The following is a 27,874-nucleotide window of genomic DNA, read 5'->3' on the forward strand; positions in this document are numbered from 1 at the left end:
TTGGTAGCAATTTGATTTCGTATTCTCTCCAGTTACATCTCCTTTGTCCTGTGGTTGGAAAATGTGGGACGTTCTGGTCTGGAAAACCAGTGATCAGAGTCACTGGATGAAATAAGAAATTGTAGTACTGACTGCTGGCCTATATTCAGACTTACCACACACACCGGTGTATCTTATTAATGCTTTCTTTATCTCTATTCCCATATTTTTCTTATTGTTGATGAAATTTATGTACCAGGGTTAAGTTACTAGGTCACTCATATATCATGATAGGTAAATAACTTGGAAAAAAATGCCAAGTAACTTTATTATATAAATGAAATAGATACATAATAATTTGTAAAGTGTGGATTAAAAAGGACCTACTTTAAATATTTTGCTTTATATATTTTAAACTTTTCTATGCACATTATACTCAACGCACATTGTAATTACTTTTTTAAACCAGGTTGAAACTGTGTTATATACTTAGAGTCAGCTTTAGCAGTTTCTCTCTTTGATCTTATAGCTGCTTAAAGATAAGATGGGAGCAGCCTGGTCCCTGCCTGACTCAGAGGTTTAGGATGGTACAGAGTTAATGAGGAGGAGTGGTGGGAGGCCAGTGGAGCTGAGTGTGCAACCGTGCTTTTCTGTTCTCATCATCTCCTAACCAGACCCTGGCTAGTCAATCATTCTTTAAAGTGGAGCTATTCTGGGCCAGCAGGCTGTGTGTAGTCAACTGATTCTGGTTTGGCCTACTCTCTGTGTACTTTAATAGAGCCTTAATTTTTGAACTGGCTACCAACATTTGAATCTGGGGTGATTTCACAAGAAAATTTAGCTTCTCTTTGGGGAGAAGGTTCCCTAATCGTCCCACAGCAGCTGAGCTGGAGCAGCAGCTGCTTCCCTCCTACACACCAGTCCTTCAGTTTCATCACAGGTGTCACTACTCCCTGCTCTCCTCCCACAGCCACGCTGATTGACAGATGCCACAATTCGTCCTGGATGTTAAGTGTCTGGCCCTCTTGCTTAAGGAGTAGTGGTCTTTTTGGCTCCATTAGCCCAGTGTGCTGAGCATATTCTCATACCTGGCAGTCATGATGAAAAGTCAAAAGTGAAGCAGTGGTGGCAGGCTTGTGGGCATTTGCCCAGGACACCCTCGGAAATAGTGTTATAAAAGTGATGAAGATAGACGACAACGATTATTATTGTTTGTGTGTGTGTGTGTGTGTGTGTGTGTGCGCGCGCGCGCGCGCGCGCGCATGTGCGTGGGTGTTTTGATTCAACGAAGACTGCAGTTAGTCTTTTCAACAATAGATGGCACTCGTGTGTCATGAGGTGGAACACAGGCTGATACCACTCCATGAATTAGTTTCCAACATCAGTAAGTGGGAGAAGCAGTGGGTTTTTTGGTTTGGGTTTTGCTTTTTTGTGGGTCGGGGGCAGGTGTGTTCCATTGAGTCCATGGATTGCTGAGGGTTATTTTTATGTTTTTAACTTTATGCTGTTTATTTTTCCTGGTGTTCTGCTATTGCAGTACAAACTACCTTGTAATCTCAGGGGCTTCAAATGGCAGAAGTCATTGATTTTGCTCATGAATCTAAAGTTTAGTCAGCTTCCTGGGTGTGTTTTGTTTCTGCTCTATGTTGTTTGAACAGCTCATCTGGGCTCAAGGATCTGTTTAAATAGCTGACACACACGTTGGCCAGGTGGTCTTACTATCACTGGCAGCCCAGACAGAGCTGTGGGTGGGGCCTTGCACCCACTCCATCTGGACTGCTGGTGAGACTGGCTTCCTCAAAGCCTGGTGGCTGCTTCCAAGAGCAAATGTTCCAAGAGGCAGGAAGAGGAAAGTGGAAAGGATATCCTCCTAGCCCAGCACAGTGCTACATCCTGTTACCCTGGCCAGCCAGTCCCAGAGCATCTGGCCCCACTTCTTTCTTTCTTTTCTTAGGTACATATTAATTATACAGAATATTGGGCTTTATTGTAGAATTTTCATACATGCGTATAATTCAATAAATTTAATTCCCCAGAACCTCCCTCAGTCCCACATTTTTATGGAAAGAAAAAAAAAATGTGGCTTTCTTTAACCACAATGGATGAGTTCAAGAAATAATAGATGAGTATTAGTATGGAAAAAATTGAAAAAATGGGTAAAATATAAAGAAAAAATAGCCATATCTTTGCTTAGAACATTGCTTAACACACAAGAAAGTAATATTTTGTATTATTATTTATTATTTTTAATATCTGTTGACCTTTTTCCATTATATGTTCCCCTCTGGGAAAAGAAATGATAGGATGCTTTTTGTTGACTTATCTTTTTCAACTATAAAATTTACCATGTTCTTAGCATTTTTACCTTTTATTGAATACTCTTGTATTCAATGCATTTTGTTTGAGGTGAAAATGCAGATACGTTGCTTCATTTTACTACTGAGAAGGAGATCTGGAGAAATTGTTGTGGTAGTGTAATTATGCATGAAGGCTCTGGGAGAGGATTTTCACTTCCAACTACAAATCTTAAGCAAGTTTCTTCTTTCTGAGTTCAGTTTCCTCTCTGGGTGAGGCTGATGATAGGACTCTGCTTGATTATTGGGTAGATAAAATATTGAACAGTACCAAGTACAGAGACATCATTTAATAAATGTTCCCTATCACTATTTCTCGTGGTTAATAATACTGAAAGCAATACAATTAGTGTTCTATACATCATTCACTTTGCATTGGAATTAGGATTTGAATTTTCCATTTCTGAACTCTACCTTCAGTTCTTTACCCCCAGTATATGCACTACACTGTCTCATTACTTTATAAATATTTTCTTTACCTTATAGAGAGTGGTGGCATGAAGCTCAAAAAAATAAGAAGATAAGACCCAATCCTTATGACACCAAAGTGAAGAAAAAACTATGGAAATTGCAACTCACACCTGGTTTCCCTAACCCAGCAGTTGCGGATGCTTACCTCAGACCTGTGGTGGATGACTCAAAGGGCTCGTTTCTGTGGGGGAAACCGGATCTTGACAAAATTAGAGAGTATCCTTGAATCTCTGCAAACATAAGGGACATTGAGCCATAGTAAGGCTTGTTAAACTTTTGAACAAGAACTTGGATCATTTTCCCCTGATATCACATTCACTTGAAACCCTCCTTTTAGCTTCTTTTTCCCTCTCAGTATTAAAGAGGATCTTCTTTCAGATAAGCCATGATAGCATTCATAGACATGAACACATACTTAAGTACTATTTATTTTGAAAAAATAGGAAAGATGATGATGACTTTTTTTTGTGTGTGTGGTGCTGGGGTTGAACCCAGGGCCTCACGAGTGCTGGGCAAGTGATTGATTATTGGGTAGATAATCTCTCTGCCATCAAGCTGCATCCCAGCCCCACATAATTTTGTCCTTTTTATTGCTGGTTTTCTATTTTGTATACTTAAATTTAAGTATTTCAGTTGATGTTTAAAATGTTCGAGTAGAATTAATCTAGCTACAGTTTATTTTTTTTCTTTCATAGACAAGCTATCTGAAACATATTTTATTCTAAGTCAGACTTTTCATAGTCAAAAGGCTGATGTCATAAAATGAGGGTGGAGTTTCTTCTGCCTTACAGGATTTGAAAAGAACATACTGCAAGATGATCATGTTGGAATAATTTGTTATCTTTTTATCATTACCTCTTTAATGTTTTAAATATGAAAATCTTTTGGAAGGGAATAAAGGGTCAGTTCTTTGGATCTTTTATTTATAACTTGTTAAGTACCTTTGAAAGCATTTATAATCTTAACTGCCTGCATATTTTGTCAGCGGTATTTTGGATGGAACAGGACTAAAACGGATGAATCTCTATTTCCGGTATTAAAGCAACTGGATGTCCAGCAGGTAATCAGGTGGCTCTTTCCCTGATTTCACACTGAAGGGTGAACTTAGTAGGGCTTTGATCGGCAGCTGTTGAAGAACAGCTAGTTAACTCTTTGGGTTTATGATGCATACCCAAAGAGTTAACTAGCTGTTCTTCAACAGCTGCCAATCATTTTAGGTAAAGAACAGAGGAAAATAGAAAAAGAATAATTGGACTTAGTCTTCACTTCACAATATCTCTCTTAGTGCTGGACTGTGATGGCCTTTCATGTTCATTCTGATTTTGAAAAAAAAAACAATAATCAATTTCACACTAAGCATTTCTGATTAAAGATATTACCCTCTTGGTGTTATTGTCATTTTTTAAAAGCTTAGGAAATGTCCAATCCAGAACAGTTCTGGTCATTAGGGTTTCTCAATTATAAGCACTTCTTAATTTATGATTTTTATATAGATCTTTATAGAGAAGCTCAGTCATTATAGCATATCAGTAAGAGAGGATCTGGAGGAGGAGAGGCCTTGTAGGACCTTCTCCCCTGGGCAGGTGAGTGGGTCTTGCTCGGTCCATGTGTTCTTGCTCACTTAAAGCAAGTTTTTGCCCACCACGGAAGCAATCCACAATGTACACTCTCAAATCCACTGTTTAGCAGAAATGAAAAAATATCTTTTAAGATAATTGAGTGAATTCCCATTAAGTTTGGTCAATTTTGGAAAAAAAAAAAAAAAAAGCAAAACTGATGTAAAGAGCATTTCCAGGGAATCCCTCTTGTTTGTTGGAAGACCTTTCTCTGCTGAAAGCATCGCCCAGCTGAGAGTGAATGCTGTTTCTCACTGACTGGTTACTCCTCGGCTCGAGATACATTTTGTTGTAGAACTTTCTCCTTTCCCACTATTGAACTTAATATAAGTGTATTTCTCTATAATTGGAAAGTGTAAATAATGTTGTGATGGACATTAAGCCTAAAACTTTTTTCACATGTAAGTATTTTTAAAGAGTATCTTCCCAAGGTGTGAATACTTTTTACAGCTCTTAAAATATCCTCTGAGCTTGCCTCCTGGAGGTACTGTATGATTATATAATGTTTTAAGAAGAAGGAGACGTAGGACTTAGAAACAAGCCCAGTGAAATTTTATTGCTCGAGAAGATGATGCTTTTTGAGTGTCTCAGAAGAGATTTCTTGTTGGAGATGTGGACAGAGGACTTAGTCGACAGAGTGAGTGCAGGTATTGCTTCCAGTGTAATTCAGAAATCACTGAGACCCACTGTAGTTAATTGGAAGAGAACTGGCTTTTGGAAGATGTAAACCAGCATCTCTGAAGTAGTGATCCAGTGTGAGCAGTCGAGGCGGAGCTTGTTGATAGGTGTGGACATCTGTCTGATCGTGTGTTATTTTATTCTAGACACAGCTCCGGATTGATTCTTTCCTCAGACTGGCTCAGCAGGAGAAGCAGGATGCTAAGCGCATCAAGAGCCAGAGACTCAGCAGGGCCGTGACGTGTCTGCTGAGGAAGGAAAGGGAGGCGGCAGCCAGCGAGGGGGAAGCAGCGGCCGATGCTCAGGAGAGAGCCAGCGAGACGCGGGGCGAGGCCGCGGGCAGCGCCCAGAAGAGGAGCCTCCCCGAGGAACCGCAGGAGGCCTCGCGCCTCAAGAGGAGGAGGCTGTCGGAGTCTGCAGGCCCCGACGGATGCGGTGGGTTTCTGGGGGTGAGCTGCCTCTCGGAGCCCGGGGCCTCTTCGGGCGAGGACGCCGGAGCTTCACCGCCGAGGACCGTGCGCAGGAGAGGAGCTGGGGCAAAGCGGAGCGCCGGCGCCCGCGCTCCGGTGCAGGAGGCCGCGGTGAGCACCAGCAGCTCCAGCGAGGACGAGGAGGCCCGCGGCGGGAGCGCCAGGGCCGCCCTGGTGACGGCCAGGCCCGTGTTTGGGAGGAGAAAAGGGAGGCCGAGACGTGGCAGGGGAAGAGCGAGGAAAACCTGATTCAGAATCCGCCTTCTCTGTGGCTGAGGACACAATGAAATTAAAAGCGTGGGCACAGTCTTTGTATCCAGCGTGTGGTTTTTAAAACCTGACGGTGCCGGCGGGTCACGCTTGTCCCGTGCCCTCTGCCACCTCGGGTGTTTCTTGTTCTCAGAGACTTTATCTCCTCCTGATTCCATATCTTACCCTGTCTGGTGCTTTCTGACCACATAAGGAAAAAAAAAAAAAAAAAAAAGAACAAAGAATCCACATGACCACGCCCTCTCAGAATGCCTTCCCTCTGACTCACACCTAGGTGAGAAGAAAGACACCTGTGTAGTTAGGGAATAAATAGTGGCAGCTCCAGTAAGAAATAGATTCCTGCTCCCCACTGCTTGCTGTTTTCCCTCAAGCTCTTCTTAAAAGGATAGCAGGAGGGACCCCCACTGCTGGAGCATATTTGAAGAACATGATGGCTGTGACTTTAGCAATTAATTAGGAAACCTGACAGAGGTGCTTCCTTCTTCCTGTGAGCATTAATGATGGGAACCTCTGCACCTGTGATGTTTGCTTTTACACTACTTCAGGGGTCAGAAGCTGACTTCTCTGTAAATAAATTTGGTGGCTCAGGGGTTCATCAAGCCAGTGTAGGTGGGTCCACTTTAGGTGCTGACTACTGTTGGCACAGCTCTTTGTCCAGTGGTCAGCCTGGGTTACTTTAGGATGACTATGGGGAGATCTCCAGCAAGAGCTACTCCTGGATTCCTGATTGGTTAGTACTAAACAAGGTACGGATAGTGCTGCCTGCTACTTTGAGTCTAGGGTACCTTCAGGGGTGCCTTCCCAAGTTCATAATCCTTCTGGTATCTTTCATATTTCCATCTTTCCTTGTTTCCACCATTTGGCCTTCAAATTGAAAATCTTCACCAAAGAAAATAAGTTACAAACAGATACTTTTCAACAACTTTTCAATGAGTCCTCAGGATTTTAGGCTGTCCTTTGTTTACTGTTCAACCAAACTTCTCCATACTTGGACTTCAGCTGTTACTTTTCTATGCTCATTGTTTCTTCTTAATTTCAAATATGGCTTCTGCTTCTCTCAGTCTTCTCTAGCAGCTTCCTTCTCACATTGACAATGACGTCTACACAATAAACTCAAGTCATTTCTTAATGCCTCTTTGCTCTAGAGGTATTTGAAGCAGAACACTTCAGTGAGGACAGGAACATGTTTTCATATCATTGGTATTTTTCAAAGGTACTGGTAATTGGGAGGTTTTGCATATACATGTGGGTAGAACAGTGCTCAATATTTTAATTTTGTTGGCTTTAATAGATAATTCAAATTTATTTTCCATTGTGTTAGCTGATATAAAGTCTGTCACTGTAACAGAGACCTTCCTATACATGGTCTAGGTGAGCTAGAGCCCTCCTTCTCTCTTACTCTACTGTCGACGCGTCAACAGAGGAAGTTGTTGTCTTTTGAGTTATTCAGAGCCCTGGTTACCATCCTCTGGGGTGTCTTGCTTGAACAGACTGTGACCACTGCATCAGTTTTTCACCCTCCTGGAAGGGGAAGGAACCAAATCCAGGACAAGCAGAATGTCTTACATTAAGGGTGACTAGAAAAATCACTTTTCTTCCATTTCATTGACCTGAACTGAGCATTTGGCCATACTTAGACATGCTCAGAAATGTGATTTCTACCTGGTCTGTGCCTAGGAAGAAGGAGAAAATGGATATTCAGGACCATGAGAAACATGCTGAAAAGTGTATTTATAGAACCCTTTGATAGTATATCCTCTTTTTTCAGTTTAACCGTGTGACCGAAGGATATTCTTTTACAAAGGAATAGACAAGTTTAGAGACATTAACTGACTATGAAAGCCACCCATCTAGTCAGTAAGATTTTTTACCTGAACTCAAATATAACTCAAAATTCCAGGGTTTTGTTTTACTTACAAAAATAGGTTGCCTGTTGAGAATAATCAGCAGCAAAGCCAATTTATCATTATTCAGAGCAAGTTGATTACCTATTACATCTAGGTGATACCATCTTTTCTATAAAATTATCTTCCAGGTTATGAATGTTTTCTTCAGCTTTATCTACATTTGCTGTCAAACCCATACATTGAATTTTTTTCATTTATTGTTATTTTTCCTTTCTTTCTAGTAGACTCTTTTAAAATATACTCTAATTCTTTGGTATAGTTTCCCTTATATGTTTTTGGATCATCATAAACAGTTGCTTTGAAGCTTAGATCAAATAATTCCATTTGGGTCAACTGTGAGTTGATTTCTATTGTCTGTTGATGTGCTTGGTGAATTTTGACTGAAAAAATTTCTGAATGAGAAACTGTGGCTGTGCTGACGCCCCTCCCCCACAACCAGGGATCCCGGGGGTATTCTGCCAGGCAGCAGGGCTGACTTCATGTCAGGACAAAGTGGACTCAAGTCTGGTTTTCAGTCTTTACAAAACTCCAGCTGCTGCTCAGCCCTTATTCCTAAAAGGTTCTCCAGGAGTACCAGCTGAAAGCCTGGTGTTTCTCTTCTGAACTTTGCTCTGCTTTTTGCCTTGTCATGCTTGGGAAATTGGCCTCATGCCCTAAACAGCACAATTACTCATTGCTGTGAGTGCAAGGTCAGTGAGGAATGTCAGGCTACTTCCCTGTCCCTTCTTTGGGATCCAGGCCCTCAGTGCCTGGATGCCTTACCAGCTGTTCTTTTGTCTGCCCACTTCTGTGAGGTTGCCTGAAGCTGAGCTGGGTCCATTGTTTCCTCTTGGGCGACTCAGCCTCTTTCTCTTCACCGGTGATCAGTGCCTGGAGTTCTTGTTGCCTGGACAGCTCGATGGGATGCTGTTTAACAGGAGCACGTGAGCATGTGTGTGTTTGTATTTGAAAACCTGCTTTTCTGGTTCCTAAGGAAGCCGAGGTCTGCTCTAGGTACATACAGCCAGAGGCAGAAATCTCTGTGTCTCTGCTTTTTAAAAAGTTCTGTATAATTGAAATGATTATGTCTAACAGTTGGCTAAGATGATTGATTTAGGGATTCTGCTTCTGAAGAAATCCAGCACCAAGGATTGCATCATCTTTTAAACAGTTTGAAAAAGTCATAATTTTATACATTAAATAATTCTTTATTCTTGCTTTAAAAATAGACAAAAAGAGTGTCATTTGCCAAAAATTAACTGCCTATGAATAATAGTTTGTATTGTTTAGGATTTTAGACTTTCTATAATGTTTTTAACTATAATAGTAACCAACAAATATGTATATTATATGCCTTTTATATCCCTATTTAGTAGATGAGAAAGCCAGGGAACATGCTAAGTATATGGTCAAAATCACCAGCTAATTATTGATAGGAGTAACTAAATGGAGCCTCCTGAAGTGCAGGCCTGCCTAGTACAGCAGAGTGACCTTGGTTAGCTCTGTGTAAGTCATGGAATGTTGAGTGTTTCTTGCATTCCTAAGTTTAAATTTGCAATATTGCTTGGCTTTGTTGCTTCAAGTAACTTGTATCAAGGGTATCTTTTCAGAGACAGGGGAATGTTTATGCATGCCTACAGGTACATAGTGCTCCTGTGTAAGTACAGAGATGAACACACCCTTAGCTTGCCATTCCACCTGAATAGGAAGGAGTTGGGGTGCTTTGATTCCTGGGCGCAGAGCAGTGCTGCGTAAATTCTGATGCAGTTGGATTCTGAAAACACGGCTCACACCCAGAAAGACTGGTGATATGAAAATTATGCAGCCTCCATTTCACAGGACATGATAGCCGTGGAGTATTAGAATAAGCCTTGACATTGACATGGGAGAACTGGATTGCTGCCTCTGTGCAGTCTTTGCTTACTCATGGGAGTGGTTTGCATCTAGCTATTGGTTTTAGCTCTTTCATGGACCGCAGTCATTCTGCTATTCAGCTCCTTCAGAAGGGTGTCCCAGCCTCACTGCTGCAGCTGTCGGGATCCTAATCCTTCTGCACGGCCCCACTGCCAGTGTGTACAGTAGTAAACTCTGCTTTGGTGCAAGCCTTTCAGGCTCTACCAGAGGACTCGGCAGCAAAACAGAAGTTGTGGATGATACTTTTTAACCTTCTGTAAACTTGGCTAAGTCATTTAGGTGTGTCTAGGCTTAACATTTAATAAATACTGGCTTTCATGTGGACAGGTGTAATGAAGACTGCTTTCTTTAATGGAAGAGATTAAATTGGGAACAAAACATATGTCTTGCTATTATTTGAGCTGTGACCTTGTTTGTAAACTCTAGGGAAAATAATTTGGCTTCTAATTTACTGAGGCATGCTGTGAAGAAATGTGACTTATAAGTAGTTTGGGATCCTTGGAAGAAAGTGTTTTACTAATTTATGGTAGTACAGTGATAGCTTCTATGATACCAATCAAACTTTAGTGAGGTTTGAGTAGTGGCTCATTTGAGCTAATTCTGATTATCTGTTCCACTTGAGAGGCATGAAATACTTTGATTTATTCAGTCTTATATGTCTGCTGGGATGGTGTGCATAGATGGTAGAAGCTACTAGGACGATCATCTGGCCCTGGTGCTGTTTGACACTGAGGAAGTGCTAATGACGCACAGATGGAAACAAATGATCTCTGCACTGGTTGCTAAGATGCTTTATTTTAGATTAATATTATGGTTTTCAATGCACCAAGCAAAACCCATTTCTTCCCAATGCTTTAATCATCTCTTAAATTTTGGCATTGCTGTCTTACCAGGCAGTATGATGTGCCTCTCTGTGGCAGCTGTTTGTCTCTGGTGAGGAACACGTTCTTTCTCTAGTAGCTTATAGAAGTCCTGATTCTGAAGCCTTTGTTCCAGTTGTGATTTGTACTAGGTAGTGTTGAGTTGGTCTTGATTAAATCATGCTTTTTTATTATGTGGTGCTTTAATATTCCCTCAGCTATATTTGAAGTTAAAATTTAGTAGGTAAGCATGAGTATGCTCAGTACATATTTTTACTTCATTAATACCATTTGACATTTTATTACTTGCCTAGTTTTCAAGAAATGATCAAGAAAACATCAATATATAGCCATCCATTGATTGATCACTTGATGGAGCCAGAAGTTCAAGAAGGTAAATAATCTTGTTTCTTTCACCATTTGACCAATTCTAAGAAGGAAAATAATTAGTAGAATATAAAATATTTCTTTTGCAGTGTTCATCCATGTCTTGAAGGGAGCCAGCCGGGACATTGATTTACTGCATGTTATGTCTCAGCTTGTGTTTGCTAACCTGAGATATCTCCAGTAATTTTTTATGCCTAATGTTATGATACCAATGATCCTGGGGATATGTTTGAGATAATTTTGGCAGACAATAAATAAAATATATAGAGTTACTAAGTAGTTAGAACTTACTTACTATATATTTAGAGTTTTTCTTTATCTGTAAAGATGGAAAATTTTATTTTTACCAAATACCGTACATGAAATGCATGTTTGTGATTTTTAAGTTATTTTAGATAAGAAGCTTGCAAGGGAGATCTAAATAGTTTTATGTAAAAAACTGAAGATTTTACTAATGCTTGGATGAATGATGAATTTAGGCTATAAAAACATCTGTAACACGTGTTTATGGACCATCCCTCTGACTATTAATTAGAGGCAAATACATCATGTAATTTGACCTCTAGATGTAAAAAGAATTTGAGTTCTACTACCAGTGTAGTTATTTGGAATTAGCCTACCATTACTACATGGTCTTAAATATGAAGTATGTGTTAATATAATTTGACTTCTGGATGTAGAATTTAAGTTTGAGTTCTATCATCAGTGTGATTATTTAAATTGTCCTACAAGTTTCACGTAGTCTTACATATGAAGTGTGAACCTGCATGGTTTTCACAATATAAGTACCCCATTATCTCTATATTAAAAGTATAGACTTGTAGATATTCTTGACAGAGACTAGAACAATTACCATGTTTTTGTTGAGCAATTCAAAACAAATAAAATCATCTTGCTTCTTTCTTTCTCTCCCTCCTGGTCTATCATGGTGTGGCGCTTTCTAAGAATTGTCATCCTGCTTTTCCCTTTTTCGGCCACACCAGGTGGCTTCTACCTAGGTGAGCGTGTCTTCAGGCTGAGAGAGTTGGGTGCGTGCCCAGGGTTGGCAGCCTACCTGGCTTAAACACCAATGGTTTTCCTGTAGCGATTCTTGCAAACCTAAACATTTAAGTTGTAATCACTTAGAGAATTCAGCCATTTAGATAATTTGAGTGAAGATACAATTTCTGTGTGGTTTATGAATAAAATTACGTCATTATCATTACCATTAGTAACAATTCTTGGTTTCAACTGTGCTTATGATAATTTGGCAAATTACAAAGGAAGTGGAAGAAGTTCAAGGAAAGGTTGAGACAGAAGTAGTATTAAAATATTTTACAACATGAACAAACACACCCCATAATCATCTGTATAGCCAATTAAAGCTTTAAAAATATGTTCAAAAGCACAAAGCTCGGGGATTAAGGGTGTGCTGTTAGAGCAGAGCCAGGCGTTGTGTTGCTGGCAAAGGCTCTACCCAGGAGGGGAACATGGCGTTCTCGGGCACCAGGGGGTATTGATATATCCTACCCCAGCTCTTTTATACTTAGTATCTCTTACTTGGAAAGGATGGAGCAAACTCCTAGCTTGTATTTCAACACCAGCATGAAGATTCAAGAACTATAAAATGTCACTCATTTATACACAGATTAAAACTACGACTAGGGCGCGTGCTGGCAATTCCTTTCTACATGTTTCTGATGCTACATTATGATCTGTCTAAAACCTCATCCACATTAACAATGCCACGTGTCCCATGCTTGCCTGCAGCCTCCTCTAGCTTTAGCACATGGAGCATAGTTTTCTAAAACGGTCTCCTGAGAGTCTGCAGCCATGGAGGAGACTGTCCTTCCCCAGAGTCAGGGGTTCTGGTGCACAGCAACTCAGATCACTCCAATTGCTTATTAGACTGCCTTGAGTCAGTTTGGGTCTTTTCAGAAGTAATGCCCAAATGGGATTAAATGTGCAAGGACTTTATTTGGGGAAATGTTTGTGGGAGATAAAGAAGCAAGGAGCAGAAGTAGGCAGAATTCTCAGATCTCGGCTTAGGTCCTACACCTAAGAAGGGGAGAGATGGATAGATTGGGTAGGAAGAGCTTCCAACAGTTCTGAGACATCTCAGGTAGGCAAGGGATGTCCCTGAGCTGAATCTGACCAGTGAAGGGGCATCCAACATGGGATGGGCTGGCTGTGGTAGGCAGCCCCAGGGGAGGAAGCTCTCAAGGAGCCAAAGACACAGAGGGCGGCACTGTTGGCAACTGAGCTCCTTATAGCAGGTTCCCTTCATCTGAGTGGCTTCCCTCGATGGCCAGCACATCTTATGACTATGCCTTAACTGTGGGTTTCCTATTCAGATTTTCCCCTCAGTATATTTCCTGTCTCGGTATATGGCAGAATCACTTTCCTGGCTACCCAGGAGCCTTCTCCCTCTCCTTCATGCCCTTCCCCATTACAGTCTGTTGGTTTCGCCTGCCCTCCTCTATGAGTGCTCCTACTCTTCCTCCTCCATTCCCAGCATCAATTGCTTTGATTCTGATCTTTATCATTTCTTCTGTCCAGTGTTGTTAACTGCCTTTAATTGGCTGTCTCACTCCGGACGAACTTTCTTTACCCTCTCTAGTTCCTTTTTCACACTGTGGCTTGCATGATCCTTTTAAAATCCAAACCTTGCCACATTAGGCTTCTGTTTAAAATTATTCAGTGTCTCATTATTTCCTGTAGGATAGAATCAAAACTTCTAAGCATGGTGGTATAAGCGTCTTATCTTGTGCTCCCGACCCCTCCACTTACCTCATATATTCTCAGAGTTCCTCGAATTTGTAAAATTGGTCAAGAGATCTTTCGCCAGTGGGCTGACACATATTGTTCCCTATGTGAGACACATCTCCTCTTAGGACATATCTTACTTGCCTGGCAAACTCATAATCATGAAGGTTCAGGTAATTCTTTGCTGAGCTCCTGAGAAGTGGAACTTTGAATATTTGAATTAGCTGGTTAAGCCTCTGTTAGAGCACTTACATGTTGGTCTGTGCCCAGGTGCTCAATAAATGAGTGAATAAATGAATTAACTATAACCAAGGCTATTGGTTGGACTTAGGCTTGCTCGTTAGAGATGGTCTTATATTTCTGGTCACCAGCCAGTTGACTCCCTTCAGGCCTAGTATAACATCCTACTCAGGGTATCACATGAAACTCTCTCCTGAGGACTTTCATAAATCTTTACGGAGTTGGATTACTGAGTAATATGCTTTTATGAATAATATTAGCCTTACTGCACAAAGAAAAAAGTTTACCTGAGTAATTCTATCTCTGTTTATGAAACCTACCAAACTAGTGTGAGGTAAAATATGTGATATTATAGTTGGGGTACCATAGCATTACTAAGGTGGGCATCACTCATTAACACATTTTAAATATTTAAAAAGTAACCTGAGTAAGTATTAGCTAAAAAACAACCAATTTTTCACATGTTTAACAAAAATAACTCAAGTTTACTGCCTCAATCTGCCTCAGATGTCTTCAAAACTCTGGTTTGAATGTCAGGTTTGGGTGCCAGTTGCTGTCCCCAAGAGGAGGCATGTGCTGCTCAAAGGACACCAGTGGGACTCGGCCCTCGACTCTGTCTGCTGCCTTCATCAGACTCCCGTCAACTGGACCTTTGCAACGGGCTTGTCATTAGCTTCTGACCTCCCCAGTCCCACAGCCACTGCTTCCAGAGATTGTTTCAGTCAGCTTTTTCACTGATGTGATGAAAATACCTGACAAGAATAACTTTAGAGGAGGAAAATTTTATTTGGGGCTCATCGTTTCAGAGGTCTCAGTCCATAGATGGCCAACTCCATTTCTCTTGGCCTGAGGTGAGGCATGTCAGAGGAGCATGAAGGTGAAAAGCACTAGGAAGCAGAGAGAGATTAAACTCAGCTCACAAAATATCAACCCCAAAGGCAGCCCCCACCCCATGGCCCATGGCCACCTCCTCCAGCCACACCATGCCTGTCTACCGTTACCACCCAGTTAATCCCTATTCGGAGATTAATGCACTGAATAGGTTATAATTTCACCTCTAAATTTTCTTGCATTTTCTCACACATGAACTTTTGGGGTACACCTCACATCTGAGCCATAACAGAGGTAGTTCTTGAGCAGCACATCTGATCACATCAGTTCCTGGCTCCTCCTTCCCTTATAGAACAAGGATCAGCACTGCAACAAGTCTGGTCTCAGCTTCTTCAGGCTCATTTCTCACAGTGATCCCAGGTGCACCTTGATCTTTTCATAGCTCCCTGAGCACAAATATCTCCTCCTCAAGGTTGCTTCTCCTGATCCCACCAACTTGGCTTCTTCTATAGCCTTTAGAGAAGGGCTTTCCAAGACTTCCCAAACTCCACTGACAGTGACACTGAATCTCTCCCTTTCATGATTCAAGGAGTGAAATTTGAATACAACGAACTGAGGTTCTTCTTTGTTTTTCTACTTGCATCCTGAGCAGTCTCAAGAAAAGAGGAATTTTCTTCTTCTGTGAAGACATAAGATGTCTACTCCACTGGAGTTCCAGACTCTACATTCTTGAAACTCAGTGCACCAGCAGATAGAACGTGGACTCTTCTCAGGAACCCATTTCAATATAAGGGCTCAAGATATCGGCATTGCTGAGACATTCACAATTGTACGTTTCAGATTAGCCTGTGCCCATTTATTTATCTGAAAATATCTTTAACATCTTAAAAAAATCCGTAGGCATTTCTAAAAAGCACATGACATTCCTCTTTGAAGAGAAGATTTGGTTGAATGACAGTTGCTTTCATTTAGGAGAGTGGCTTGACTTGATATTTTGCTGACACTTTCTCATGACAGCCTGCAAATGGAAGCTCAAATTCACTTGTCATTGCCATTAAAAAAGTTGCTGTTTTTCTCCTTTTTTATTTAGTGTATTTCTGTGCTCTGACCCTTCATTTATTATTGTTCTTACTGACCTTAAAGATATAAAAGAGAGGACTGTAGACAGAGTTGCTTTTTTGGAAGGCTTGCTGTAATCCAGCACCAAAATCAATTCACCACTGAATTTTTCTCAGGAGAATAGTCTTCATAGTGTGGCAGAATATTGCTAATTTTCACTTCATACTTGAAATCCCTTTAGTTCTCAGGAGAACAAGAGCCACCTGGTAAATTTTAAATCAGCAAAGATTTAATAACAGGAAAATGGTATTAGATTTTTTTTGTATGAAAAAGCATTAAAATAGATAAGCCCAAGGTAGCAACATAATTATAATACTGTGTCTTGATTATGTTTTATTTAAGATCTTTTGATGGTTATGTTTCAATATTAAATTCATCAAGAAAATAATACTCTAAGATAGGTAGATAGCTTTCATCTAAAGGTGAAGACATCAGGAGTTTGGGGGCTTTCACCCAGGAAAGTCAAGATCTACTATTTTGTGTAAGGTTACCCAGTTTTAGTTTTTTGTCCCAGTGCTAGAAAATAAGGAGAGAATATATGTGGGAAAATTGTCCAAAAATGCTTCTAGAATTCCAATATATGACAATATTATTAACTTTTTGAGGAAATTGCTCTTCTGATATTAATTAAGAACCAAACACTATCTGCTAATTCATAAATCTTTTAAACACTAAATCCCGTATTCAGTAAACAATGCAGCTTGAGGAATGTGTGCTTTGTAAATTACCTTTGGGGTATAGATCCCTCCCTTCTATTGAAAGGAGGCTGCTCCAGGATGCCTGTGTAGTATACTGCTCTTCCCATTAGATTCTAGGTGAGAGATTCTTGTTATCAACCCTGGGAGTAGGTGGTGTCATTACTGGAACTTAATATTACATGTGTCTTCATTTAAATAAAAAATTACTACTGTATTACAACTATTACCTCAAGATCTTTAGGTAGAAGTTCATGCTGAGTAAGAACAGCCAGTGGGTTTTTTTTGTTGTTGTTGTTGTTTTTGAGAGGGAGGGGGAGAGAGAGAAAGAGAGAGAAAGAGAGAGAGAGAATTTTAATATTTATTTTTTAGTTTTTCAGCGGACACAACATCTTTGTCTGTATGTGGCGCTGAGGATCAAACCCGGGCCGCACGCATGCCAGGCGAGCGTGCTGCCGCTTGAGCCACATCCCCAGCCCCAGAACAGCCAGTGTTTTAAAATGGAAATAATCATAGAGAGATGTATATGTTTCCTTTTAAAATCTCACATATTACATCTAGACATTATTGTGATTTTTTTATTGTCATAAAGAAATTTTGTTTTAAGCTTCATCAGTCGTTTCAAAAGAAACTTGATGATTTTATCAGTGTGGTTCTTACAAAGATTTTGTTCCTCTTTTAACAAATTGTTTTAAGCAGCCATGTTCAGCATATTTTGGCTTTGTGATGTAAATTAAGCTAATTTTATGAGGGTTACTTCTTATGGAATGCCTATAGTAGTCATATAACATTTAAATGCAAAACAGAATATTAATATAAAGCATTATCAATTAAATTTTATTCAAACTGATAATGATTTCTATATGATACAATATCATCATAGTTTTATTACTAGTTTTGAATTGCCATATGTGTTAGATAAAGTTGTTCTTTTTTAGTGTATATGCAATTAATAGTGGCTGTAGTTGTTTCACGAAATATTTTTCAAGGTCCTTTGTCTTGGGAGTGTAATTGTCAATCATAACAATATACTCATATATATTTTAAAAATTTCATTTCCACATGAGGACAAAGATGTAGTCATTATCAAAAAGAAAGGACTAGCTCAGTGTATTCAGAAAGACAGTCAAAAGCCAGGAATTCATTTGTTATCACCGACTTGTTAGACAGCAGCACTAATCTGGCCAACTAACCTTTAAAAGAACGTGCAAAGTCAGAGGTGTCAAATTGTACCAGTAAATATTCACTGACAAAGTTTCTGTATCAAAGGCTGGAACTTTAGGAGATGCTCCTGGGATTTGGTGTACTCTAACATCTATTAATCCCTGGTACCTTAGGTGACTTGTCAAAGGAGTGCTGCATTTACAAGGAGCAGGCAAGGAGGCCCAGGAGGACACGCTGAGCTAAAGGTCAAGGAAGCAATTAATGTTCTCTGCTTTTCCCTAAAGAGCCACCACAGCAAACCTCCTCCCCCACTCCTTCATTCTTAGTAAGCCAAGTGCATGTAGTGGAATGAAAGTTAAAGTTCAAATAAAACATATTACCAGTATTATTTGGTTCTTGGAGCTCTTCTGAATGCGAATGCATGCAGTTATTTAAGGAGAAGTACAGTGGAATATATTAGAAGAGGTGGCTCTTGCTGAAGAATACCAATTTTTCATCTTGCTATTTTTGTTGCATCTCTACTGAGGGTCAGTGGGAGAATCAGGGGATGGACAGGCCCCTTCCTGTGGGCTGTAGCTAAGCGGGAGTTCTTTTGGGGAACACATGGTTCTGACTAGATTCTATGTGGGGCACACATGCACACATGCACCCCCCCCCCCATTCTTCTATTTACTAGTTTTTTTTTAAAGTTGTAGCAACTCTTGTGTTCCCTCAGGTCTTTACTATTTTTGAGGAGCAGGTCTATCTCTTCAAATTGTCCTCCTGTGGCTGAGTTTCAAGATGTCTCACCTCCCGGTTCCTCCAGTTTCTTGGCATTCCAGTATAGTGAGACTTCTGCAGCTGCATATGGGACTAACAGTATGATCTGACCAGCATGAAATAGAACAGAGCCTTTACTGCCCTCATTTTAGAAATTATATTCTTAACATGACCTTAGTGTACAAGTTTTTATTGATACTGGTTTTATACTTTTGACTCATGTTGAGCTTAGGCCCAGTTAAACCTACGTCTCTATTATATCTGCCTCCACCCCAAATAGTACTGCTAAACTCTACCAGAATATGGGCTTTATGTTCACCTTTATCATAACTCACATTATTAAATCCAATCTCTGATGCCCTGAGATATCACATGCATTGTTGAGGTTTAGAGGAATTAGGTCTGTCTTTCCAGTGTTTCTGAGGGGAGTGACCACATCTTCTGGCCAGCTACCAAATTTCCACCACTCAGACGGGGGCAGGTGCACACCAGGCCTTCAGCACAGAGTTCTAGAGTGAGTGAATGGGCTAACCCAGGAACAAAGATTACTCTGGCAAAAGTGGTTACAGTGAGACTTTGCTGCCTCATCTCTTCCTACTTAGGAATTTAAAACTGTTTTTCGGTTGGCTTTGTCTTTTCATGCTGTTTCCTCCTTATATTCACAGTTGGTCTTTATTTTCCATCTTCTCTTCCGGAGAAAACTAAGCCTGACTTCATGAGTGCTGGGGAAGGGGAGGTGGATGGCAAGAGCTGAGAGAGCAGAAAATACTGGAAGGAGCAGTGGATTTTAAGGGCCGGTGTGAGAGAGAGAAACAGCTGCTCTATCAATGGAAGTCATGTTAGAACAAAGGTTGACCAAAGACAAACTTCTTTCATGAAACCACTCCAAGCACCTCAGCCACAGCACTACTGAACTGTTGAGTTTTCAAGTTTGTGCCACACCATCCAGGGTTTGATTAACTGGTGATCTTGTTCTGTCTGAATTTTGTGATCAAAATAGTAACAGTTACAAAAATAATGATCATTCTTTATGTCTCTTCTGTGACAGGACCTGTTCTCTCCCTTGAGGGTGCTCCCTCTTCTTTCTTTTCTAATACACTTTGCTATACTTTCAAAATAATAATAATGATAGTAGTAGTAGTAGTAATTTTTAGACACCATGTAGCAGGCAATATGCAAAGCACTTTATACATATTGTTTGTTTCCCAACGTCATTTGATATAGATTTCTCTTTCACATTTTACTTAAGTTTGTAAACTCTTAGAGACAAATAGATTAAAAAACACACACACACACACATTATATCACAGCTTTTTAAAACTGTAGAAAGGAGGCTCTGGAGCAACCACAAACGGAGCTCAAATTTTGGCTCTTTCATTTATACCCTGGGTGGGCTTGGTCAAGTTAACATGATTCTCTGAGTCTTAGCTTTGTTATCAGTGAAAGTGAAACTAATAGTGTGTACCATACAGTTATTGCAAAGATTAAGGGCAGCCAGGCGTGGTGGTGCACACATGTAATCCCAGAGGCTCAGGAGGCTGAGGCAGGAGGATCATAAATTCAAAGCCAGTCTCAGCAAGGCCCTAAGAATCTTAGTGAGATCCTGCCTCAAAATAAACAATAAAACGGGTTGGGGATGTGACTCAGTGGTTGAGTGCTCCTGGGTTCAATCTCCAGAACAAGAACAACAACAAAATTAAGTGCAATATTATTATAACATATAGCAGGTTCTAGCATGTTAAGTTATATGCTCAATAATTAGTAGTTAAATGGTACTTATTAACCATAAGTAAGATTATAGATGCCAGAATTCCATGAGTGCCCCAAAATAATAATATAAAAATAAAAAATAGGGCTGGGGATGTGGCTCAATTGGTAGCGCGCTCGCCTGGCATGCGCGGAGCGCTGGGTTAGATCCTCAGCATCACATAAAAATAAAAATAAAGATGTTGTGTCCACTGAAAACCAAAAAATAAATATATAAAAAATAATAATATTAGGGCATACCGCTGGGTGGTATTGCAACATACCTTTTATCTGGTTAAAAGCAAGTTAAATAGAACAGCCTATTATATGTCACTAAAACACCTGTAATCACACTGTGTAGACTCTACAAAAAGGTAGGATCTTATATCCCATCAAAGTCTTCTCTTGTTCAGGAAAAACTGATTGGTGGTCCTTGGAAACTTCCTTCCTTTCTTCCTTCCTCCTCCCTCCCTCTTTCCCTTTCTTCCTTCCTTCCATCCTTCCTTCTTTCCTTCCTCTTGCATATTCTAGGCAAGCACACTACCTCTAAGTTGTACTCCTTGACCAACATATTGCCTAAGTAGTATGTCAGTCACTCTGTGTTGCATTTAGCATTGCACAAATGGATAGTGTGACGTCTAGAAAACAGAAAAACATGGACACCCTGATGTGTGAATGTTAGCTTACATTATGAAGTATTTGACAGTAGACCTTACTTTTTAGTTTCATCTAAGATCAGTGAATATTTGAAAGTAACTGAGGCTGGAAATGCTGCATTTCCATTAGCTGCTTCTCTTCTGTCTTGGGTTTCTAAGATACCTACTACCTCTTTGATTTCCTTGCAGAGGCCAGAGAAGACCATGACGACAAGCAGGTGGTCTCAGAGATCATGGCGAGATGTTTTATCCCAACTCTGGTAACAAGCATTTCCTGGGAAGCCTTTCATTTTGTTGGTCATGAGATTCGGATTACTGAAGCGATGGACTGTTACGGTGCTGTTGTTTGGCCCTCGGTATAATTTCATACAAAATTTGCTACATTCAATTGTTTTCCAGTCAGTTTGGTTCACTGATGTGTTTTACATGGAAGAAGCAAACAGGTTGTATAATGCTACTATGTGACCTCACACAGCACTAAAACTTAGAAATCATGCAATTGGGAAGTCATTTCCACTCATTAATTCTATTTCTAACTTTATCAAAATTTGTGAGACACATAAAAACATTGTTTACTCCTTCAGTTTTTTATGACTGTAGAGTTTAGAAGAGTTAAAGTTTTTATTTCCCATTTTACTGGCTCCATTTGGGTTAAACAATTATAGTGACATCTGTATGAGTCTAACATGCAGAATATTCTCAAAGGGCACTCACTCCTTCAACGACTGAGCATGAAGGACACAGACCCTCCACTGCAGCCTGCCCTGGCCCACACACTAAAAATAACTGGTATTATTACTAGTTGCTTCCTTGAAACGTGACCCAACTTAAGCAACTAAACTCTGTACTTTTAGTTATTTCTCTTTCCTCCCAATAATCCCCAAAGACTATTTTTTAGACAAAATGTTAAACATATTGGGGATATAATTCTGTGCTGATTTCCTGGAATGAGGCCTATGAACAGCCACAGATGCTCTCCTACTCACATGAGGATACTCACCTGTAACATCAGTGACACATTTACCTACTGGAGTTTCATCTTGCTCTTTGTTACTACTTGCCAAGCACCAACTTTTTAATTTAATTTTTGTAGGCACTTGTTTTATGCTATTTCCTGGAAACAAATGCAAAGCAGTATAATATGGTTGATAAAAACGTGATTGAAATTGGAGCTGGAACAGGGTTGGTCTCCATTGTGGCAAGTTTACTGGGTAAGTAGGTATTTTTGATTGAATGGGGGAATGAGAATTTAATGACCCAAAATAAGTAGTCTTTACTCTCCAATGTTCTATATGACCTGAGTCTCTTTGTAACCTTAATTGTTTAAATGGACTTCATCAATAAACTGTACCAATCCTTATGTCTCTTGACCATTTCATTCCTGAATTTGTGGTAATTCTCCCATGGGGCGCTAACCCACAAGCCTTAGCTGAAGCACACCTAAGTAGAGGTTCAGTTCATCGTCCTGATTATTAGAGCAGACTGTGAAACAGGCTTACATGGTTTATTGATGCTGATTTTGATGTTCGTTAGATTTTAGCTTTATTTCAATGTTCTTAGGTAGCTGTAGATGCCTTTTGGGTTTTGAAGTCCTATGCTTTTATGAAAAGTGCCTGTTAGAATAGAGAGGGATATTGGAAATCATGTAACAGTCACACATCTGCTTCTATTTTTAGGTGTTTGGATTTATTTTCTCAGGTCATTTCCATTCTTTTATGACCCTCCTTCTCTCAACAGCGGCTTTCCCACAGAATGTGTGATCGTCTCCATGTTTGCCAGAACCTGTTTCAGTTCAGTCTTTTTTGTTGTTACCTATTTCATCGCCTTAATTTAGCTGCCTTCTCTGAGATGCACTACCCAAATCTGTCTTGATTTCCTTGATCTTCAGAAGTGCACACCTGCCACTCTACAATCTTGAGAGGAATTTGAGATTTAGTAATTTACAACTTTCTAAACACTGGAGAGGAGTAGGACCCTTGAAGTTCTCCCAGGTATTTTAAAGAAATAGCTCTGTCCACAGTGCTTTCCAAAGTCACTGTTTCATTTGGTATGGGTAGAGTCAGAGACACTATTTGATTTATACTGAAATCCTCCAGGTACAGAGACAGAATTTGTGTTTTGGGAACTCATTTGTTTTATTAAGAAGAATTGATTCCTTCAGTGAGTTTGTCCAACTTGGAACAAACATCAAAAGATGGAGGTCTTGTTTAGTCAGTATTCTCAGAGCGGTGGTGCTTATCTCTCTAGACACAAAGTTCTCAAAATTAACAGTTTATACTTAGTATTGGCAGGGCACGTTCCTGATCTTGAGATTTAAAAATATTTGTTGAAAATGACCGATTTCACACACACTAGAATGTGGAGGTTCATATTTCTGTGATTTTGCCAATGATGTGCATATTTCCCTCTGATTTTTATACTTTTTACAAAACATTCCTGATCAGTGTTAAGAGAAACTTGACATTGTGGCTAAGGGATGGATTCTCATTTCTCTGAGCGACACTAGACTTCTCTTCCAGCATTGCTTTCCCATTTCGTATTCTGGTCTGTGCTTGTCTGATGCTGTGGTTTTAGCCATCCCTAATTTTATTTAGATTATTTTCAGGTCTGATACTGTTCAAAGTTCTCTTTAAGAATGAAATTTCTATAAATTTGTTCCTACCAAATTCCTGCCTGAAAATGATCACTGCTGTATACTTATAACTTGGGAATTCTTTCTATCCCTCTAATCTAAACATTTTTCCTGCATCTATGATCTTTGACTTTATGACCATTGTTATGGATAGGTTTTAGACAGGTCATGGTGAGAAGATTTAAACTTGTGATGGAATCAAGTTGAAAACTTAGCATAAGCATAGATGTCAAGATACTGTCCATGTGATGCATTGAAAAGTTTTCTTCCCTCCATTGCTCTGACCTGAGCATTTCCTGTTTACCTGCAGGAAATGTTACTTGCACCCACTTGGACTCACATGACTGGAGCCCAGAGATCTTTTAGGGAAGAACTTATTTCTCTTTCACCCATGACTTTAGATTATTCTAATCAGGACACTAAAGATTTTGAATATCTCTTTCAGTTTATTTTTCTCCTAACTTGTAGTACATAAATAGAAAACAACAACAACAACTGAGACAAAAAACTAGGAGAACAGAAAAGTTCCATGGTGTGCAAGAATATCATGGACAGAGGCCTCCTTAGCATCCATTCTGAAAGGGATCATCTTTCAATATGTGCTGGCCAGACTTTTCTTTGGGACTAGCAATTAAGCAGAATAGCAGAGTGCGTGTCAGCTTGTCAGCTGATAGTGGGACCCTATTCTGTAGAATTACTTTTTCTACCAATCTTTTGTTTTACAGGTGCTCGTGTGACTGCGACAGACTTACCTGAGTTACTTGGAAACCTGCAGTATAATATTTCCTGCAACACCAAAATGAAATGCAAGCATTTGCCTCAGGTTAAGGAACTCTCCTGGGGAGTAGCTTTAGATAAAAACTTCCCCAGGGCCTCCAATAGTTTTGACTATGTCCTGGCAGCGGATGTTGTCTACGCCCACCCATTCCTAGAAGACCTCCTCCTTACCTTTGACCATCTGTGCAAAGAAACGACCATCGTCCTCTGGGCCATGAAGTTCAGGTTGGAAAAAGAAAATAAATTTGTAGATAGATTTAAGGAGCTGTTTGATCTGGAGGAAGTTTCCAGCTTCCCTAGTCTGAATATTAAGTTGTATAAAGCTATGAAAAAAAATCGAAGGAATGCATAATATCCTCTAATGAGGACATGGAAGTGTTCAGGTGATTTCTAGCAGATTATTACTCTAAAGAAGACCTGAATGATCTCTTGCACCACTATTTTCTCAAAGGGAAATGTACAGTATACTCTCTCTCTCTCTCTCTCTCAAATATGTGCATTTTTAAAACACTCCTATGAGAATAGGGGATAGCTTACCAAATTCGCTTTACCCCAGGCAGGGATTTTGCATACAAGAGATGCAGCTGTAGGGTTGAGGTAACCTGCTCCTTGTCTATCTCCACTGGCACTAAGGGCCACAATCACATGGTAACAGGGACTTATGGCAAAGTCTCTGTGTGTTCATTGTCAGCTCTCCTCATTCCTCTAGCATTATTATTCTTATCATTTTCAATAAATGTTATAAACATTTTAATGTATAATTATAAAATGATAGTTTTAATGATATAACTAAAATGGACATTGTTGTTCATCCTTCTAGCCATTGGCCTAAAGGATTCTCTCCGTAGAAATAAAGAAAGTGACAAAGGTGGGGTCTGCAAATAAATTCATAATGTTATGGAAAATGATGGACTTTTGTGGTTCGCATTAGTTCAAGCTTAGAGGTATTCTCTCTCCTCTGCTTGCAGGGTGGGCTTCCAGCATAACCTCTGAAATCAGCCTATGGATTTGAGGTTGTGGGCAAAGATGTTTCATGCTACTAAATAAAAAAATGAATGAAAGCAAAAAGAATAGTTGAGGTTTTGGAGGAATTATTGTTTTATTTTTAAGCCAAGTAAAATTAATTTGTTTCATTAAAACAAGCAAATATAAAATCTTCGTGTTGAAAATACATGAAAAGGTTTAGGCCTCTAATCTCAACCAGACATATGGCTGGTTTTAAAGTTTGAAGCTCTTCTGATGAACAAACATATATAGACTTAGATATTTGAAATCTTGAGTGTTTTTTTTTTCTACATTGGGCCTTAAAGATTAAACTCAAAAGTAATTAAAGTCAGTGCAAAAGAGCAAAAAATTAGGGCTTTGTTCCACGTAATCACCTGGACTTGGTTGGCAACTACTCTGCTGTGTCCCCAGTTAGCATAAGCATAGATGTCAAGATACTGTCCATGTGATGAATTGAAAAGTTTTCTTCCCTCCATTGCTCTGACCTGAGCATTTAGGCTGTTGCTGTGTCATCAGGGTGACACTGCTCGTTGGGACCAGTCCTCTCTACTCTGATGAAAGTTATCAGCTCAGGGTTGAACAGAGCTGAGAAGATGATTTCCTGGGACCCTGATTTGCAAGCCAGGGTGCAGGTATGCTCCAGGGGAGTTTTTGGTGCGTGGGGTTTCTTAGGACCACCTCCATATCTCCTCATATTTACATGGATCTTTGTTGTTTTCACAGTCTGTTACTCACATGAGGTCACTTAAACTCAGAACCATTCTGAGGAGGTCTGTAATATCATTCACCCTACTTCACAGATGAAGAAAGAAGGCCAAGAGGCCCAGGCTGGTGTCTGTGGAGTATGGTGCTGGGACATTCAAGTCAGGCTCTGTTTGAGCCTGAAGCCTGTGTTCCTAACCATTGCGCTGTCGTCATGTATTTAAAACAGCAATTGTCAAACTCTTTCTTATATAACCAAAGTCATTTATTCAAAAGGAAATGTGTACCCAGAAGGATAAGCCAATACTTGAGAAAAAGAACTGTTCCTACTTGAAACCCTTCTCCTGCTCCCTAGCCTGTGGGTCGGTGTAGGCTTATGTAGAAGGTGCCATCTGAGTAGCACTGGAAGGAAGGAGGACCGAGTGTTGGAGGCAGAGGGAGAGCTATGCCGGGGTCTGATGGCAGAAGGGTGCCAATCCTGGAGGACACCTCAGAGGCTGGACTTGATGAGCAAGCACAGGAGACTGATGAGCCCTGAAGTCAGGGGGGGCACTGGGGGAGCCAGACCAGGGGCTGCCTTTGCTGCAGGCTGTGTTCTTCACACAGAGGCTCTGAGAGAGAGGGCAGGCTGCAGGTCACCTGTTAGGCTATGCCATTGGGCTGAAGGCCTACGGGAAGGAGCAGAAGGAAGTAGGACATGAGTGCTGGACCTCAAGTGGCCTCTGGGACAGTCCCGAATGGGACAAGGTGCCCAGGCCTTGAGAGTGTCACATGGCTCAGTCATGGATATGGCTGTCCTTGGAAGACTGCATGACCTTGGGTGAGCCCCTCTTCAGCTGTGGCCATTCTTGAAGATGGTGACAGCTGTTGTCTGTCTGCCAACAGCACTTCCAGCAGCTGGGTAATAAGTCATTCTGAAGAGGATCTGGGCAGCATGTCACAGTGTCCACCACAAGCTTTCAGGTTACTGGTCACTGAAAGAACTTTGGCTTCTTTCCTCTCGGGCTACGTGGAAAATTACTGGAGGGTTTTAAGTCGAATAGTAAATAATGTTATTTTGTGTAAGGACCACTGTCAGCTTCCCTGTTTTCTGTGACAAAATACCTGAGATCAATGGACTTAAAGGAGGAAAGATTAATTTTGGCTCATGGTTTCAGAGATTTTAGCTACAGTCACTTGGCTCCATCACTTTGGGCCTGAGGCCAAACATCATAGTGGAGGATGCATGGTGGGACAGAGCTGTTCACTTCATGGTGGCTGTGAAGTAGAAAGAGAGAGAGAGAAAGAGGCTGAGGTCCCAGTATTCCCTTCAGGGGTATGCCCTCAGTGACCTTCTTCCTCCAACTGGGTCCTATCTCCAAAAGTTTTCTTTATCTCCCAATATGCCATTAAGTTATGAATCCGCCCAGGGACTAACCCACCAATGAGGTCAGAGCCCTCAGGATCAATCAACTCTCAAAGACCCCACTTCTGAGCACTGCTGCATTGGGGACCAAGCCTTCAACACTGGAGCTTTGGGGGGACATGGAAGATCCAAACCATAGCAGCCACTCTGGCTGATGTTTTGAACCTGGAATGAAGGGACAAAGGACCAGCTGGGAGGCTGTGGCAGTCATCCAGAGAGTGGCAGCTGGCAACAAGGAATCTGCATGGGATGGAAAGTAGTCATTTCTAGATGCGTTTGGAAGCTGGAGCCAGCAGGGCTTTCTGCCAAGTAGAGTGTGGAGCGTGAGGGAGACAGGCTGACCGCCGTGCTTGGTCTGAGCCACTGGACATAAGTGCAGCAGCAGCAGCTGGGGCAGTTTGTAAAGCTCCTTCAGAGAGCCAGAGAGAATAAAATGAAGTCTGAGTCCTGAGGTTTGACACAGGAAGAGATCAGACAGGGGTATTTGGGGTTTTTGTTCTGTTGTATTTTGAG

The 27,874-nt window shown here is 40.6% G+C and overlaps 2 protein-coding genes across 11 annotated transcripts in view; both read left to right on the forward strand.

Moving 5' to 3' along the window:
* The window catches only part of Ercc5 (ERCC excision repair 5, endonuclease), a 24,312-nt gene extending 18,429 nt beyond the window's left edge, over positions 1 to 5,883 (forward strand). Inside the window, exons 13-15 of one of the 2 annotated variants that reach the window (XM_076872006.2) lie at positions 2,820 to 3,020; positions 3,780 to 3,864; positions 5,245 to 5,883. In XM_076872006.2, the coding sequence (XP_076728121.2) occupies positions 2,820 to 3,020; positions 3,780 to 3,864; positions 5,245 to 5,817 (859 nt within the window). In that variant the 3' untranslated portion in view covers positions 5,818 to 5,883. The remainder of the gene's footprint in view (positions 1 to 2,819; positions 3,021 to 3,779; positions 3,865 to 5,244) is intronic. The other variant, XM_076872007.2, reaches the window with a different exon arrangement.
* LOC143411307 (putative methyltransferase-like protein 21E) lies at positions 5,599 to 24,731 on the forward strand. Of its 9 annotated transcripts, none has more exons than XM_076872020.2 (5): positions 5,599 to 5,679; positions 10,813 to 10,892; positions 21,030 to 21,196; positions 21,934 to 22,051; positions 24,198 to 24,731. In XM_076872020.2, the coding sequence occupies exons 2-5, from the start codon at positions 10,823 to 10,825 to the stop codon at positions 24,599 to 24,601; spliced, it is 759 nt and encodes a 252-aa protein (XP_076728135.1). In that variant the 5' UTR covers positions 5,599 to 5,679; positions 10,813 to 10,822; the 3' UTR covers positions 24,602 to 24,731. The 9 variants fall into 9 exon arrangements, with proteins under 9 accessions (XP_076728135.1, XP_076728136.1, XP_076728139.1 ...); XM_076872021.2 differs by lacking the exon at positions 5,599 to 5,679 and adding an exon at positions 6,059 to 6,112; XM_076872024.2 differs by lacking the exon at positions 5,599 to 5,679 and adding an exon at positions 8,361 to 8,434.
* Positions 24,732 to 27,874: the final 3,143 nt, after the last annotated feature.

This window comes from Callospermophilus lateralis, chromosome 12, assembly GCF_048772815.1.
Source record: "Callospermophilus lateralis isolate mCalLat2 chromosome 12, mCalLat2.hap1, whole genome shotgun sequence".
In the NCBI taxonomy this organism is placed as follows: Eukaryota; Metazoa; Chordata; class Mammalia; order Rodentia; family Sciuridae; genus Callospermophilus; species Callospermophilus lateralis.

What these genes read in the sequence shown, in the direction of transcription:
- LOC143411307 (XM_076872015.2), top strand. Translation starts at nt 8,499, where the DNA reads ATGCCTTACCAGCTGTTCTTTTGTCTGCCCACTTCTGTGAGGTTGCCT. An exon ending in GGAGCCAGAAGTTCAAGAAG is followed by an intron (nt 10,893 to 21,029) that starts GTAAATAATCTT and finishes ATTTCCTTGCAG; the next exon opens with AGGCCAGAGAAGACCATGAC. An exon ending in CATTGTGGCAAGTTTACTGG is followed by an intron (nt 22,052 to 24,197) that starts GTAAGTAGGTAT and finishes TTTGTTTTACAG; the next exon opens with GTGCTCGTGTGACTGCGACA.